This window comes from Heteronotia binoei, chromosome 16, assembly GCF_032191835.1.
Source record: "Heteronotia binoei isolate CCM8104 ecotype False Entrance Well chromosome 16, APGP_CSIRO_Hbin_v1, whole genome shotgun sequence".
NCBI lineage: Eukaryota > Metazoa > Chordata > Lepidosauria > Squamata > Gekkonidae > Heteronotia > Heteronotia binoei.
The window spans coordinates 21,443,645-21,461,633 of record NC_083238.1 but is presented as its reverse complement, the minus strand read 5'-3'; the positions used below and the strand labels follow the sequence as shown (position 1 = coordinate 21,461,633).

Genomic DNA, 17,989 nt, shown 5'->3' with positions numbered 1-17,989 from the left:
ACTATGCAAATTTATTCAAAGGTGTGAACATAAGTAAAGAAAAAGTGGAAGAGTATCTACAAAACATTCAGGTGGCACCTTTGACGGAATATATGAAAAAGACATTAAATGATCCAATAGAGAAAATTGAAGTAGAAGCAGCAATAAAAGCAATGCAAGAGGGTAAAGCTCCAGGGCCAGATGGATTTACATCAAAATTTTACAAATCTCTTAAGGATGAATTAACACCCAAACTGTTGAAGTTGTTAAATACGATAAGAGAAGAAGGGAAAATTCCAAAGACCTGGAGGGAAGCTGTAATTTCTTTGATTCCTAAGGAAGATAAAGATAGCACAAATGTAAAAAATTATAGACCAATCTCATTGTTGAATAATGACTATAAGATCTATACAAGAATTTTAGCAGAGCGATTGAAACAATACTTGATCAACTTTATAAACAAAGACCAAGCGGGATTTCTTCCTAAAAGACAAATAAGGGACAATGTAAGAGCTGTTGTTAATGTCGTGGAATATTATGAGAAGCACCCAGAAAAAGAAGCGGCCTTATTTTTTGTCGACGCAGAGAAAGCCTTTGACAACTTGAATTGGGACTTTATGTTTGCGGTAATGGAAAAAATTAATCTAGGGGAACAATTTATAAAAATGACAAGAGCAATATATACAGATCAGCATGCAAAACTGTGTATAAATGCAGACCTTACCAAAGAATTGAAAGTGAGTAAAGGAACAATGCAAGGATGCCCGTTATCACCATTGTTGTTTATAATGACCCTTGAAATTCTGTTACAACAAATTCAAAAAGATGAAGAAATAGAAGGTCTAAAAATCAGAAGATTCTCTTATAAATACAAAGCTTTTGCAGATGATATAGTGTTCATAATGGAGAATCCGATTCAAGTGTCACCATTTCTGTTAGCTAAGATAAAAGAGTACGGAGAACTAGCAGGATTATACATAAATAAGGAGAAATCGAAATTCCTTTGTAAAAACATGCAACCAAATAAAGTAAAAGAACTACAAAAGGTGACGGGTTGTGAAGTCACAACCAAAGTTAAGTACCTTGGAATAGAGATAACAACGAAGAACATTGATTTATTTAAAAACAATTATGAAAAACTGTGGTGTAAGATGTCACGAGCTGGGGCTGAGTCAGGCAAAGTCCAGGGGTGGTCCAGGGTCTGCAACTGGTGAGCAAGGTGGGTCCAAGGCGCCAAAACAAAATCGTAATCCAGGTATCACAGGTCAGCGGTTCCGAAGCCGAAGTCAGGGGGTCCAGAGGTCCAAGCCAAAGTCAGGAATCCAAAAGCCAAAGTCAAGAGCCGGAGTGGATGCTAGGATGTCAGGTATGTGACTAGTTGCTTCCACAAAGCCTCCTCCCAAAGCCCACAGCTATATAGCCCTCTGCTGCCTGTTGCTCATTTGGGCTAATTGCTGTCTCAGAGCAGCAGCCAGGATCCTGCCGAAACTTAAGCATCCTCACACTTAGAAGGGCCAGAATCCTTTCAACACTCAGGGCTCAGGGAGCGTCTTGCTTGTGAGCGTGCCGCCCTCCTCCGATCCCTGAGGTCTCGACGAAGGCGGTCACGCACACGAGCCACCCGAGAGGGCGAGGCAGGGGGGCTTGGATCTTCTTCAGCAGGAGGCAGAGGCACTGGTGCAGGTGGCAGGGGCACAGTTCCTTCTGCAGGCTCTGCAGGCTCGGCTTCTTCTGCAGGGTCCCCAGCACCCATGACATAAGACGGACAAAGATTTGATGAAATGGAACAAGCTTAACTTGTCCTTACTGGGCAGGATAGCTGCAATTAAAATGAATATTTTGCCAAGGATAATGTATCTGTTTCAAACCATCCCAATTGTAAAAGATGCAAAACAATTTAACAAATAGCAAAGGAAAATTTCTGATTTCATTTGGGCCGGAAAGAAACCAAGGATAAAGATGAAGATCTTAACGGATGCCAAAGAGAGAGGAGGTTTCCAACTTCCTGATCTAAGATTGTATCACGATGCAGTTTGTTTGACATGGATAAAAGATTGGATAATGCTGTTAGACAAAAAACCTTTATGGTTAGAAGCTCACGGAAATAAATTCGGCTGGCACGCGTACATGTACTACGGGAAGAATAAAATGGATGGTTTTTTCTCTCACCATTATGTCAGAAATACTTTACTAAGTACTTGGATAAAATACAAGAAATACGGGGACGAGAGAAAACCGCTATGGATAGTGCCAGCAGAAGTAATAAAAATAACAGCTGAATCCGAAGAAAAAAGAGAAATGTCATATAATCAACTGCTTAAGATTCAAGGAGACAAAATTGAATTAAAAACCTCAGAAGAGCTAAATAACAATTATGATTGGTTTCAAATGCAACAAATTAAAAGCTTGATGGAAAATGACATAAAATCAGAGGGAATTAGACGAGAACAAACAGAACTGGAAAGGGTCTTGCTAGGTGACAATGAAAAATTGATATCAAAAGTATATAAGTTATTATTGAAATGGTCTACAGAAGAAGAAGTAGTAAAGTCTCAAATGGTCAAATGGGCAATCAATGTGAACAGAGAAATACAAATGGATGCATGGGAGCATCTTTGGAAGAACTCAATGAAGATATCAACTTGTCAAAGTATTAAAGAGAACTGTTTTAAGATGATGTATAGGTGGTATATGACTCCGAAAAAACTGGCTAAGATAAGTAAGAAAATGTCGGATAAATGTTGGAAATGTAAAAAACATGAAGGTTCTTTCTTCCATATGTGGTGGACATGTGAAAAAGCGAAAGAATTCTGGAAGATGATACAACAAGAAATCTCCAAAATTTTGGGCTATGACTTTAAGAAAACTGCAGAGACGTTTTTACTTGGATTACAATTAGAAAAATTTCCAAAAGAAGACAGGACTCTAATTTGGTACCTGCTATCAGCTGCTAGGACATTATACACGCAGCTTTGGAAGCAAGAAAAAGTACCGGAGAAATGGGACTGGACCATGAAAGTTTTATCGTGGTGTGAAATGGACAAACTAACTAGAACACTAAGAGACTATGATTTAGAGATATTCAAAAGGGAGTGGAAAAAATGTAAAGGATATATGGAGAAAACTTGGAAAGTAAAGAAACATTGGACAATTTTTTAGTAGTAAGAATATATACATTGAACTTTGAGCAGTTAGAAGTGCCTTTAATATTGATTTTAAATTTATAACCTCGGGGAAGTCAACATTGGAGGGAGGGGGGATGAAAATGTCATATGGGTTAATGCGAGAAAAAAAAATTAAGAAATAGTTAAGTTTTGTAACCATATGCTACCAATAAATTGTTTAAACACAAGGAATGGCCTTGGGTCAGCCATAGCTCTGGCAGAGGTTGTCCTTGAAAGGGCAGCTGCTGTGAGAGGCCTCCCAGCCCCACCCACCTCACAGGGTGTCTGTTGTGGGGGAGGAAGGTAAAGGAGATTGTGAGCCGCTCTGAGACTCTTTGGAGTGGAGGGCGGGATATAAATCCAATATCTTCATCTACCTCACAGGGTGTCTGTTGTGGGGGAGGAAGGTAAAGGAGATTGTGAGCCGCTCTGAGACTCTTCGGAGTGGAGGGCGGGATATAAATCCAATATCTTCATCTACCTCACAGGGTGTCTGTTGTGGGGGAGGAAGGTAGAGGAGATGGTGAGCCGCTCTGAGCCTCTTCGGAGTGGAGGGCGGGATATAAATCCAATATCTTCATCTACCTCACAGGGTGTCTGTTGTGGGGGAGGAAGGTAGAGGAGATGGTGAGCCGCTCTGAGACTCTTCAGAGTGGAGGGTGGGATATAAATCCAATATCTTAATCTACCTCACAGGGTGTCTGTTGTGGGGGAGGAAGGTAAAGGAGATTGTGAGCCGCTCTGAGACTCTTCGGAGTGGAGGGCGGGATATAAATCCAATATCTTCATCTACCTCACAGGGTGCCTGTTGTGGGGGAGGAAGGGGAAGGAGATTGTGAGCCGCTCTGAGCCCCTTCAGAGTGGAGGGCGGGATATAAATCCAATATCTTCATCTACCTCACAGGGTGTCTGTTGTGGGGGAGGAAGGGAAAGGACATTGTGAGCCGCTCTGAGACTCTTCAGAGTGGAGGGCGGGATATAAATCCAATATCTTCATCTACCTCACAGGGTGTCTGTTGTGGGGGAGGAAGGGAAAGGAGATTGTGAGCCGCTCTGAGACTCTTCAGAGTGGAGGGCGGGATATAAATCCAATATCTTCTTCTCCTTCAAATGGGCATAGTCAACAACTGCCTGTGCACATGGCTTCTCCACCGTTGTCCCCACATTGTGGTCGAATGGCCTGCTGAGGAGGTCAGAAAGGATCCCGCTCTCCTGGCTTTCTGTCGACGATGCAAAACAGAATTATTCAAGAGGGCTTTTCTATGCCAGCAATAGAGTTGCACTGCAGTAAATCACGTAATATGTCACGTTAATACTTATGCTTCACTTCTGTTTTTAGATTTCTGATGGGCTGTGCAACCCTAATCCTGTAATAAACAATATACGAATCCTATTTGCTCATCCTGTTGATTGTATTGACTCACTCTGTCGAATCTGCCTTGAGTCCAAATTAGAAAGGCAGACTATAAATAATGTAAATAAATACAAAAATAAAAGAAATACACCAAGCCTTACCTTGCAAGCTCTCTGCCCCAGCATCCTATGTCTCAGTCTGTCGGCCTTTCAAATAGCTGACCTCTGGCTTCATTTTGGTTATATGATCTGTTTGAGACATTCTGAGTCTTGCTGCTGTACTAGGCCATTTGGAGAGAGATCGTGACTTAGAGCATCTGCTTGGCATGCAAAAGATCTCAGGTTCAATCCCCGACATCTCCAGTTAAAAGGACCAGGTAATAGGTGAGGTGAAAGACCTCAGGCTGAGACCCAGTAAAGCTGCCGCCGGTCTAAGTAAAAGATTCCAACCTTGATGGAACGATAGCTTCAGTCAGTATTTGGCAGCTTCATGTGTTCTTATTTTATGTACCGTTGTGTCCTGAGCCCTGGCTCTGGTCTGGGAAGTGTTCTTGGCTTCTGCAAAAACTCTGGTTCCAGTCTGCTTTCTGAATTGACTTTATTGAGTTGTCTTGAGGTTGGCTGTAGCCCATAGGCCCTTCTTTTTGGCCCCTGGCAATCCCCTCTTTGTGTCTACTGAATACTTGGTCAGGAGAATGCAACTGGGCAATGTTAAAGAAACAAACTGCTGTCTACAGAGATTTTTAAGGAGGACCCACGCATCAAGCTGTGTCACTCTTGTGTTCTAATTGACTAACTTTTCTTGAGACCGCCCTCTTTTCTCATTCTACAGTATTTCATTTTATGGTACTCAAACATTCAGTCACCCGCTTGCTGCAGATGGAAAGTTTCCCAAATTACGTCACTTGCAGTCAAAAAGCAAATAAGCCACAATTGCATTCCTTTATTACATACTGGTAGCAAACACAGAAGATGGCTGTGCAGGGAGCCAAGAGCTACAAGTGACAGCAGTGAGCTGCCAAACCCTTACAAAAGGAAAACTGTGCATCTTCCTAACAGTGATGCTGTAATAAAGTCACACACAGAGACAATAAGAAGTGCTTTGGATGCTGGAAAAGAGAAAAAAAACCAGCACATTTAATCTACCGCAGTCAGAGTAAGCATTCTACTGATTGAACAAATGTGAAGACACTAGATAGGACATGGTGCTCTAGAATTTTATTAAATGTTGTCATCTTTTTTTGTTAGCATTTCCAGTTTTTAGAATAAAGTTTGGAATAAAGATTGTATGCCCTTTAATCTCTTTTTGCTGGAACCATAATGACAAACAGCATTGCCTTTTAAAAACCCTTTTCCAGGATAAAAACCAGACTTCAGGTATTCTGGCTTGGAAAAAAAAATGTACCGTATTTTTCGCTCCATAAGACGCACCTGAGCATAAGACGCACCTAGTTTTTAGAGCCGTTTGTGTGAATTTAGAGGCATTTGTGTGAATTTTTTGCAGTATTCGCTCCTTAAGACGCACACACTTTTCCCTCCACTTTTTTGGGGGGGGAAAGTGAGTCTTATGGTGCAAAAAATACTGTAGATATCCACCCAGGAAATGTCCTAGAAATTATTGTTTTTCATTTTTATTACATCATCATCTCATGAAACTGTAGGCTGAATTCTTAAGGATACTGATGTATGTTGTACAAGGTGAAGCTAAGGTTGTTAATACACGTTCCTGTTTTCCCAGTTCGAGAGCTGACAAATGAGCAATGCACATTAACTTGTACGACTTTGAATAATGATTACGACACATTGCAAAAGTGATCTTGCTAATGGTTTAGAAAACTGACTCTACAAACTTGCGTTGTTAATTCTTGGAAAGTCGCTTTGGATGTCTGATGTTCTGTTACAGGTCTAGAAAATACATGGATGCATCAGATTTTCTCTTCTCTGAAGCTCTCAGCCCCTTGAAAGGGGGAGGGAGGGAAAGTCCAAGCACTACATTTATGTAGATTTTGTAATGTCATCGGCTGCCTGGACTTGAGCCTACACCTCGATTCAATCCTCCACCCCCCCCCCCCGACCCTGGAGCTGGGATACTTACCTGGTCCATGGCTGTCAGGAGGAAGTGAATTCATAGCAGAGAGCTCAAAACTCATGCACAGGAGATCTCAGGAAAGTGAGCCATGCTACATTACATAGTGGAGAATTCATAACCTAAGCAAATCAGCTGATCACTTAAGAAAGGAAACCAAACCACAGAGAAGTCAAAGTCTATGCATCCATACACAAATACATATGCAGTTAGATCCTATGATTCCTCCAACAGAGAAAGCCATTCCCCATTGGAGGAAGAGCTGTAAGAAGAGAATAATAGAGCCAAACACACTGTCCTTCTCTCTCTCCCTTTGACCCTCTGACCAGCTTGGTTGGTGTTTCTTGCCTTCTGGCAGGTGGTCTTTGCATTAGAGATTGACAAGAGTGGGCAGGTTTGGTGGGGGATGGGAGGCTTAAAGTGCCGCTTTACACTCCATACATTTGGAGCAAATGCACATCCCAAAGGTTAAAAATGAATCACTGTGGAGCCGCAGTACCATAATGATCTGAACCAGTTGTGGGTTGGGCAGCCAACCATTACCCTTTTATATATGAGATTTCACATACACCGCCCCCCCCCCCCCCCCCCGGTCAGCAGAAACGTCTCCCCTAGCACTGGGTGGCACTATTCTATAAATGGGTTGGATCCAAAGAGATGTACATGGACAAAAGCTATATTGTGAGACAAAACACCATAGTTTCACCAACAAAAATAAATAAACTTTTGATCTCATGGGACAAATGCATAAGCTTCTAGCCTGGACTCTGCAGTTTTGCTAGGTACTAAAGTGTCAGAAATAAAAGGTTAACTTTTTTGTGGTTTTTTTGCTAATTAACTCTAGACACTGTGTTGCCTAGCAATATTCTTAATTTTATTTGCTCAGTAAAGCTGTGTGTATTTTTCAAAAGGTCTTGGTCTTCTTGTGTGCATTTGACCTCCAGGACAATGGGTCTGAGCAATGCTTACTAGTCTTGGAGGCAGTAGCTCAGAGGGACCCAGGCTTGGGTTTCTTGACATATATGGAACAGAGAAATTAGGCGAGAATGGGTAAAAATGCTGGCTGGATACAACCAAATATTTTGATCCATACAGCAGGGTCAGCGCTTCAGAGGAGGGTCTGCCAGACCCAGATTCCTACTGTGGAAGCTGATGGGGTGATTTTGGACCACCCACATACTTTCAGCCTAATCTATTTCACAAGGTTGTTATGCTGATCAAAAGGGGGAAAGGAAAATGATATAAGCTGCTTTGGTTCCCACTGCGAAGGACTGTCCTTTCCTAGGTGGAGGCTGCAGAGAGGGGGGTTGGAGATGGAAAGTTGACATCAGAGGGGCAGCTAAAGGTAGATCGATGGTTACAGCTACCTTCTCAACATACCTTGCCTCCTGCTATCTTTCCCTCCCCTCCCCAGCCCCCGCCAAGGCCATGACACTCACCCACAGCAACTTTCTAGTGCCTATTGTATTTCTCCCTACAATGGGCATTATGACTAGTGAACAAAAATCACACACATATTTTATTATACTCTTAATGTTTGCACAGAAAGATAAAATGCATATCTATGCACTTTATAACATGACCATGCTTGAAGTAGACTTAAAAAGAAAACTGGGAATAACAATCCTTATAAGACCAGCATAGGTAAAGGTTAGGGAACTATTTTTTGGCAGGTACCATATAAATCGCTGACCACCATTTGCATCATTATGCATCTCTCTTTGCCTTGACTCCAAGGTTAATAAATACAGCTCCTACAAGAGCTATGAAACTAAGGGATATCCCTGCACTGCCCTCTGAAATTCCGTCCTTCCTTCCAGTGGCTCCCTCGGCTCTTGTGCTCTCTTTCCCTGCTCTAGGTCTCCAGACAACCTCTGCAGTGGAGGAGGAGAGCTTGCAAGCCTACCTATCTTCCCCTCCTTCCCTGCTTCACATACAGAAGAAATAGTTACCTACCCGTGGGTCAGCACTCAGAGGCTGACTGAGGTCCTGATGCTACACATGCTTACTTGAGAGTAAGCCTGCATGAAGTTCCTCCTAAACCTCTGGGAGCCACAGAATACCGTATGTGTGAAAGAGCCATATGTGGCTTCCGAGTCGCAGGTTGCCACCCCTGCTCTGAAGGCAGACTGGGAAGGAAGGAGTCAGCAAAATGCCAAGCCATGAGGCTGAGTGCTGCTTTAGGGGAGGGGTAGGAAGGACCGGAGGCATCCTGCCAAACATAGTTCTAGGCCTGAGAGGAACCTGTGCAGAGAATACAATGGCAGAGAGAGCAGAGGACAAACTCTCAATGCGGGTACTTACAAGGAGAAATGGAAGGAACCCACACAGTAGACTGTCAGTTATGGATATAAACCACAAATGTTTTACACAAAACACTAATAATTACTTTTAGAATAATTAAACTCTGCCTTTCATTTACAGCTCAAGGTGGCCAACAATCCTAAAACAAAACCTTTCATAATAAAATGAAATTCCAAATTAACCTCCCCCCACCCACCGAAAATGGTTCCCGTTGGCTAGCTCTTGACATAGCTCAGGGTGCATTATTATTATTATTATTATTATTATTATTATTATTATTATTATTATTATTATTATTATTATTATTATTATTATTATTATTATTATTATTTTATTTATTTGATTTATATCCCGCCCTACCTCGCCGAAGCGGGCTCAGGGCGGCTCACAAAACAAGATTCTAACATAAAATTCAGATTTTAAATATAACAACAATATACATAATTAGAAAATTAAAACATTAAAAACAGTGCATCATTCCAACAGCATACAATCTATACACTTCCTTCAACGTTTTGGTAGTTTGGTGGTTTGATGCCGGTCAGTTATAGGCCAACCGGAAGAGGACTGTCTTACAGGCCCTGCGGAATTGTCCAATATCCCGCAGGGCCCTGACCTCTTCCGGTAACTGGTTCCACCAGCAAGGGGCTGTTGTTGAGAAGGCCCTGTCCCTGGTTGACTTCAACCGGGCCTCCTTTGGCCCGGGGATTACGAGCAGATTTTGGGAGCCAGATCGCAGTACTCTCTGGGGAACATATGGGAAGAGACGGTCCCTAAGGTAGGCAGGTCCTAGACCATATAGGGCTTTAAATATTTTGAGCCAGTTGCAGTTTTTGGATTGTCTTCAATGGAAGCTTCATGAGTAATACTAGAGACAACAGAAAGATCAAGTGGTGAGGTTCTAGGCCTAATAAAGCCCAAACACTGGTTCAACCTGTGCTCCTTTAGCTGTACAACATCCTTTGAATCTGTTTTTGCTATCATTATCTCCAGTGAGCTTAAAAGGCTGCATCTGAACAAGAGGGGAATGGAGGGGTGAAATGACATCCCAGAACACCATAGTATTACTTCCAGATGTGTAAACAGAATTGAGTCACTGCATTGCAGAACACTCTAGGATTCTCCTGAAACACGGTGGGTTTTATGCAGCCTGAAGTTATGTCTTTGCATAGCAAGATGCTCTTTTCATAAATATCTGCTCATCCCAGTCTCTCAGGGGTTGCCAACCAAGGACTGGCAACTCTACATGCAGTGTACCATGGAGAGTCTGTGGTCTGAATCAGACCCTAATTTGCCATTATGTGTGAATGCAGGTTCCCACAAAGTAGAGTTTAAGTTTATAATCGTAGTTTGTGGGAAGGAAAAGGCTTCCAGTTTGCTCAGATGACTGTATTGGATGTGATGGTCAGTTAGAACTTGCTTCAGTGCTACCAGGCCCACAATTTCAACCACACTCTTCATGTTACCATAGCAGAAAGCAGAATTTATTTAGATAGTAATACCTTGATTTTCTCCATAGTGGGGATCCACCAGTGGCTTACAGCATTGTTCTCTCTTCCATTTCATCCTCACAGTAACAACCCTGTGAGGTAGGTTAAGGCAAGAAAGACTGACAAGTCCCAAGGTCACCCAGAGAGCTACCACGGCAGAGTAAGGTTTCAAACTTGGGTTTCACTGAGCCAAGTCTGACAGTAAACCGCGGCAGCGTACTTGTCTTTCATGAACAAACAAGTTGGTAATGACATCTGAATACAACTAATGTTTATCCCATACAAGTTCCTAGTTGAGTTAGAAGCTCTTCCCCAGAAATGTAACAAGAGCTTAAAATCTTTTGGCAGAACCCTTTTATTCTTGCCAATCCATTTAAACAAACTGTTGTATACTCTTTTGGCAACTTTCCTTCTTTCATAGGTGCTTTCAAATGCCATGCTTGGTGAGTTCCTTTCCATTTTATCTGAATTCATCTTGACATCTTTATGCTTCTGGGCGTTTTCGCACTGACCTTACGCCGGAGCGACGTCCCTCTTCACCATGCAGCGTCTGCGCGGATTTCGCACTAATTGCTCTGCAGAACCCGGAAGAGCCGCAAAGTCCCGCGGCTTTTGCGTCGCAAATGTAAACCGCCAAAAACCAGTTTACATTTGCGACGCAAAAGCCGCAGGACTTTGCGGCTCTTCCAGGTTCTGCGGAGCAATTAGTGCGACATCCGCGCAGACGCTGCGCGGTGAAGAGGGACGTCGCTCCGGCGTAAAGTCAGTGTGAAAACGCCCTCTGTGTAATACTCCTGTCATGGTGCAATCCATGCATTGTTGTTTGGGAGCAAACCACCGAACATAGTGAGGATCGACTTCTGAGTAAACATACATCAAATCAATCTTCACATCATGGTGAGGCTGGATATGAAGTCATCTGCTTGTGCCTTTTTTTTTTTGCCCTTTCACTTCTGTAGCCAATGAACTTTTTTTTCTTCCTGTAAAAGCTCTACGGTGTCTGTAAATAATTTTTTTTTGCCTTTTGTAAGCATAACTGATTTTTCCAGGAGTAGGTTGGAAATAAAATGTTAATTTCTGGGAGGGGGAGAAATCATGAGCAATCGGGGGTAGGGGGAAGTGCAGAGAAAGAGGGACATCAATGTAAAATTATTCAAACATAATATTCTTTGAGAAGGAAGTTTGAGTCTATCATTAATGAGAGACCATTATGCAAAGCAGAGTTTTGTAACCTCTTTTGGAATGGACTGAAGTGAGAAAGAGTCTCCACGGCAACTGGGATCATAATTTACACTCGATCCTAAACATGTTGAATTGAAAGTAGGCTATATCTATTTCAGTGGGACTTATTTCCACATTTATGTAAGACCAGGATACTATAGCAAGATGCTCAGGTATATGTGGTGATCTTCCTTTGTTAGAATGGGAAGATTCTGGTAATAACCAGTATTCTAATTCATATCTGCCCCCAGATTATGTTAAATCAATATGTATTTGAGAACCAAAATTTCACCTACCTTGCCTTACTTTTGAACTGGCTTTGTGCTTGTGCTTGTATATCATGGGTAGATAGAATCCCTGGAACAGAATGCTCAATATCATGGCTTGTTGATCTTCAAAATCAGGCAAAATCAGGCATGGGTCAGGTCAATGTTCTGTCAATTGCATCTAATGTAAAGACGTGAGATTGGGCTCCATGCACCAGGAAACACGCCCCCCCCCCAGTTGCATACAGTAGTGTATGATTTGAACGGAATTTAAGTCACTATACAATAGGGTTGCCAATCCCCAGGTGGAGGCAGGGGATCCCCTGGTTTGGGGGCCCTCACCCCACTTCAGGGTCATCAGAAAGTGGGGGTGGGTGGAAAATGTCTGCTGGGCACTCCATTATTTCCTATGGAGGCTGATTCCCATAAGGTATAATGGAGACTTGATCCATGGGTATCTGGGGCTCTGGGAGGGCTGTTATTTGAGGTAGAGGCACCAAAATTTCAGCATAGCATCCAGTGCCTCTCCCCCAAATACCTTCCAAGTTTCAAAAGGATTGGACCAGGGGGTCCAGTTCTATGAGCCCCCAAAGAAGGTGCCCCTATGCTTCATTATTTCCAACGGAGGGAAGGCATTTAAAAGGTCTGCGGTCCCTTTAAATGCGATGGCTAGAACTCCCTTTGGAATTCAATTATGCTTATCACAACCTTGCTCCTGGTTCCACCCAAATGAAAGCCACCCAAATGAAAGCCACCAGAGAAAGGGCTTTCTCCGTTATGGCCCCCGTATGGTGGAATCAGCTGCCGGAAGAGGTGAGGGCCCTGCGGGACTTGGCGCAGTTCCGCAGGGCCTGTAAGACGACCCTCTTCCGGCTAGCCTATACCTAGCTAGGATGACAACTGATGTAACTGGCCAGCCATCTGTTTACAGGAAATTGAAATATTCTGTTTTAAAGTTTTAACTGTTTAAATATTTAATTGTTTTATACTTGAAATTGTTTAAATTTTATTTTTGATTAATTGTTGGAAGCCGCCCTGAGCCATTCGTGGGAAGGGCGGGATATAAATTTCAAATAAATAAATGTCTCCTGGCCCCACCCCCAAAGTCTCCTGGCTCCACCCCCGAAGTCCCCAGATATTTCTTGAATTGGACTTGGCAACCCTACTATACCATCTCAGACTTAAGCACATTTAACAAACAGTAAAGCCATGTTCTTCTAGTGTGTCTTTGTTTTTGTATTCCTGTTTATTTTATGACCAGCCTTAATCTTAGGAAGGGTGTGTCACTTAGAATAATTCCTGGAATGGCCAGGGAAAGCGGATGCTTTCTGTATCCAGAGTCTTTCATGGATACAACATTTATTTGTTTTGCTTGGCTGCAAGCTGTTTCCTTTATTGTATCAGCTCTTCTTCTCTAAGCTGCTGTGTGTCAGGCCAGTTTGGCGGTGATGATTTTTCCTTTAAAAAAAATATTCTGCTTTTACAATGGAATATTAAGCCGTGTTCACTTCAGGGCTTCACATTGACTATTAGGACAAGACAGTTTGTATTACCATGACTGTCTTTTTAAAAAGGGAAGCTAAACAGTTTCATTTTAGGCAGAATTACGCTAGAGTGGTACTGAAAAGCACAGATTCTTCTGCTAAAAAGATCCCCATCGTTTCACGCTAGCTTACAATCTTACAAAAGGTGAAGACTGTTTAATATTTGAATAGCGGGCACAGCAGGTCCTTTATCCATGACTCACTTTCAGCTTCACCGTTTGTTCTGCTCTCATGCCTGCCAGAATGGAATACCTGTTCAGCTCTCTGTCTGCTCCCTGCCACCTTAGTTCAGGCTGATTTTAAAAAAAAATATCGGTGGCAAAAACTGCATAGGGAAAGTGAAGGTATATGTGAGTAATGACATAGGAATTAGCCAATATGTCTGATTTTTCAATTCGTGTTTCATTGAAACCTTGGACAGAAGAAACAAAAGTTACATTTATATTGAACGCAGGAAGGGCCCACTCAAACTAGCTCCTTTGCTCTTAAAAACAGGTGTAAGTTCGTCATGTAAAGATATCAATGCACGGTGTTTTCTTTCTGCCAGGGCAGAATCCCATTATATCCTCCATAATGTTAGAACGAATCAGCTTCAAAGGCAGCAGAGTGTTATTTTTCTTTTAATCTATTTTATGCTAAGAGCTAACATTTCATTTTCCCCTGTCTATTTTTTACAGCAATTTCGCACTGAGTGAGGAAGATCTCTGGGTTTATGTGATGGTGGTTGATCAATACCCAAGCGGCCTTCAAGGCAGAAGAACACTCTACTTGGATATGTTGCAGAAACTTCTTCCTCACAGGACTAGGCAGAATCTAGTAAGTGGTAATGTTCGTCATTTGATTCGATTATTGTGACACGCAGTCAGAATACATCAGTCTCCCACCTTCTATTTGTCCCATCGCAACCAGCCTTTTAGGCAGGCTAGGCTGAGAGAAAACAACTGACCCAAGGTCATCCCATGAGCCTCCACAGCAGACATTTGAGAGCCTGGGTCTTCCAGTTCCTAGTTCAACACTTGAACCACTACACAACGCTGGCTAATTGCCCAATGTTTAAGACACTGAGTATCCTAAATAAATGCTTTATTCATATATCGTTTTTTAGTTTGGCGTAGTGGTTACGTGTGTGGACTCTTATCTGGGAGAACGGGGTTTGATTCCCCACTCCTCCACTTGCAGCTGCTGTAATGGCCTTGGGTCAGCCATAGCTCTCGCAGAGCTGTCCTTGAAAGGGCAGCTTCTGTGAGAGCTCTCTCAGTCCCACCTACCTCACAGGGTGTTTGTTGTGGGGGAAGAAGGTAAAGGAGATTGTAAGCCACTCTGAGACTCTGATTCAGAGAGAAGGTTGGGGGTATAAACCTGCGTTCTTCTTCTAAAAAAAATAATTATAAGCAACAAAAAATTATGAAACTATAAGTTAGCTATACTATGTCTGTATATACTATGTTACTATGTCTGTATAAATGGTGTTTCTTCAAACGTGTGTGTCAGTTTTAATTTATATCTCTCCTCATTCCCAAAGCTCTGAAGTTACAGCAACATCAAGTCACTTTTAAGGAGTATAACATGCAAATAACAGCTTCCCCTCAAGGCAATCCCAAAACATTGAAATACCAGCTGACACTGTTTGTACCAGCTACAAGCATATTGTCATATCACTATGTTTAGCTTGATTTTCTGTTGTGAAACTGCACTCATTAGTTATGATTTTTGTGGCTAACTGAATTGATCCATGAGATGATTCCAGAAAGAAAGCTGCTTATTTCCATACCTTGCAATTATTCTCTTTCCTCTCCATGGATAACGCTTTTTCATTTCTTTGGTGCCTTGCGGATGTGACCTTTGGCGAATAACAGATTGCAGTGAGGAAGACCATTTTTATTTGGATTCTAAATACAGGAACAGGAGTGCATTCCGCATAAACGGAGCAAAAAAAAATATTTAAGCAGAATACAGATCAGAGAATCTCAACAGCTTACTGGTATAGCTGAGCCCAAATCAGGATCAGCTGGGATGGTGGGACCTGAGAGCTCTGCTCAGCCTTGGCTGGGTTTGGCTCCTCTTGCAACTCAGCTTAAACCAAGCTGCAAGAGGATCCCACCAGCCATTCGGTGTAGCTGAAAATACCCAGATGAAAGCCAGAAAAAAGAGAAGCTGGAAAAAAGAGGAGCCCACCAGCCAAGTCAGCATGGAGCTTTATTCAGTTAGGGGACGGTGGCTCAGTGGTAGAGCATCTGCTTGGGAAGCAGAAGGTCCCAGGTTCAATCCCCGGCATCTCCAAAAAAGGGTCCAGGCAAATAGGTGTGAAAACCCTGAGCTTGAGACCCTGGAGAGCCATGAATGGGGCTGTGGCTCAGTGGTAGAGCCTTCTGCTTGGGAAGCAGAAGGTCCCAGGTTCAATCCCCAGCATCTCCAAAAAAGGGTCCAGGCAAATAGGTGTGAAAATCCTCAGCTTGAGACCCTGGAGAGCCGCTGCCAGTCTGAGAAGACAATACTGACTTTGATGGACCGAGGGTCTGATTCAGTATAAGGCAGCTTCATATGTTCATATATAAGCTCTTCATTTTTGCTGCCCCAGGCGATCTTCTCTTGCCTCTCCACCACACACAGATCCTGGGACCAGCTTCTCCTACAGCAGGGGCAGTCAAGCCAGCTCCAGGGTCGGGCTGGCTTAAAAAAAACAACTGGTCTATTGAACTGAAAAAAAAATTCAGGTCTCAGGTCTATTTGAACTGGAAAAAATTGGGATTTCCAAAAAAACCCAGATCTGAATACCATACCAATATTTGTCCAATAGACCCAAACGGAAAAATACGGTTTGTGTGTGTGTGGGGGGGGGAGCTGTTGCACATCCCTAGTTCTAAAGGCTTCTGTTTTAATGGCTCTCTTGAAGTAACTCGGAACCATCAGAATTCAGTTTGTAGTGTTTATGAGTTGATAATTATGATGTGTGTGTTTTAGGTTGCTCATGAAAGGGCTTGGGACCACTATCGGTTCACTTGGAATCAGTGGAGAGCACTGATGTTCAACTGGATTCAGGCTAGAAAAGCATTTTCGCAGAAGGCGGTAATGACTCTTGAGGAAGCTTGTGCTGCTCATGAGACAGAAATTATGTTGGCTAATAATAGAAGAAAACAACAGGAAATATGTGCGGATCTCAAAGACAAGGTAGGCTCAGTTACATAACCGCACATAAATCTGTGCTGCTAATTGTATCCTGGATTGTTCAATATTTGCCTGAAGAAAAAATGTTACCTAAGCTTTTATATGGGCTTTCCCCCCTGAAATGGACACAGATTGCTTTATACTCCTAGTTGCTAATCTGCAAATTCTTCTGGGATAGCATTTTTTGATTACATGCTTTTAGGTACAAGAAAGTCCTTGATTTGTTTTGCTAGAGGATTTTTATACAATTGGCTTTTAATTTTTCCTCTTGTATGTTTGAGACTTTGTATTAGTGGACTGCTTTTTCTTCAGTTGACCTTACACCGGTGGAATCATGTGCACCAATGTGTTTCCTTTTGCTAATATATTCTTGTTTTCACGTCTTCATTAACCCCTGTGATAATTTCTATTAGCATAGTAGCTCCTTGGCTATATCCACTTATCTCCCTTCCCAGCCCAAATAACAAGTATGCTGGAATAACGAAGTTGCCAAAAGAAAGAGGAAAAAGATAATATGATGTATGTTTGTACCAGTACTAGTACTAACTTTAGATGCATAAAATGTAGTTCTAAAAGAATGACTGGTATTGCATATTAATCTTGGACATAAATAGGGAGACCATTGAGGGGGCAGTATGGTAGGGAAGTAAGAGAGGAAGGGGTATAGGGTGACCTAGCCTACATCCCTCCCTCAGAGGCAATATTTTCCCTCCATTGTTCTCTCCCTTTCTGAGCGGCTTTGTTTATTGATTTTCTTCTTTTCAAAAGAACTATGGTTGTCCCATTCTGCTGCAGTATGGCTCAGTCCAGGAACTTCAGGGAGGGGACCTCTTTAATCTAACAGCCTGTTTGGTGTAGTGTCTAAGGGCATGGACTCTAGCCTGGGAGAAATGGGTTTGATTCCCCACTCCTCCACATACAGCTGCTGGGTCAGCAGCCACAAGTTCTCAGCAGAGCTGTTTTCTTAAGAGCAGCTCTCTGAGAGCTCTCTCAGCCCCACCTACTTCACCGGGTGTTTGTTATGGGAGGGAAAGGGAAGGAAATTGTAAACTGCTCTGATACTCTGACCGAAGGATGGGGTATAAATCCAATATCTTCTCTTCTTCTTAAAACCACTGAAGTGGCACTCAAAGCTTTTCAAAGTTCAAAAATAAAATATTTTATTCAGTGTAGGGGGAAAAGATCCGGTGAAATCAAGGGTAAAAGGTCTGAGGTAAATCAATTATAGGCACAGTCCACAATTCATATATTTCAAGCAACTGAGAATTTCGTAAGCTTTTTACGGTGATGGAGACAGCAATCCTGTGTCATGCCTGTGGCATGGGAACTGGCTGTTGCATAACAGTGGCCAAAGGACAAAGATGATGGGTTTGCAGTAGTTTCTGATCATAACCAGGGTGGTGTCTGTAGCAACTGC

General features: G+C 42.5%; 1 protein-coding gene across 2 annotated transcripts in view; it reads left to right on the top strand.

Moving 5' to 3' along the window:
- CCDC148 (coiled-coil domain containing 148) overlaps positions 1-17,989 on the top strand; it is a 217,736-nt gene that overhangs the window by 97,546 nt on the left and 102,201 nt on the right. For both annotated transcript variants that reach the window (XM_060257342.1, XM_060257341.1), the window contains exons 9-10: positions 14,085-14,223; positions 16,369-16,575. In XM_060257342.1, the coding sequence (XP_060113325.1) occupies positions 14,085-14,223; positions 16,369-16,575 (346 nt within the window). The remainder of the gene's footprint in view (positions 1-14,084; positions 14,224-16,368; positions 16,576-17,989) is intronic.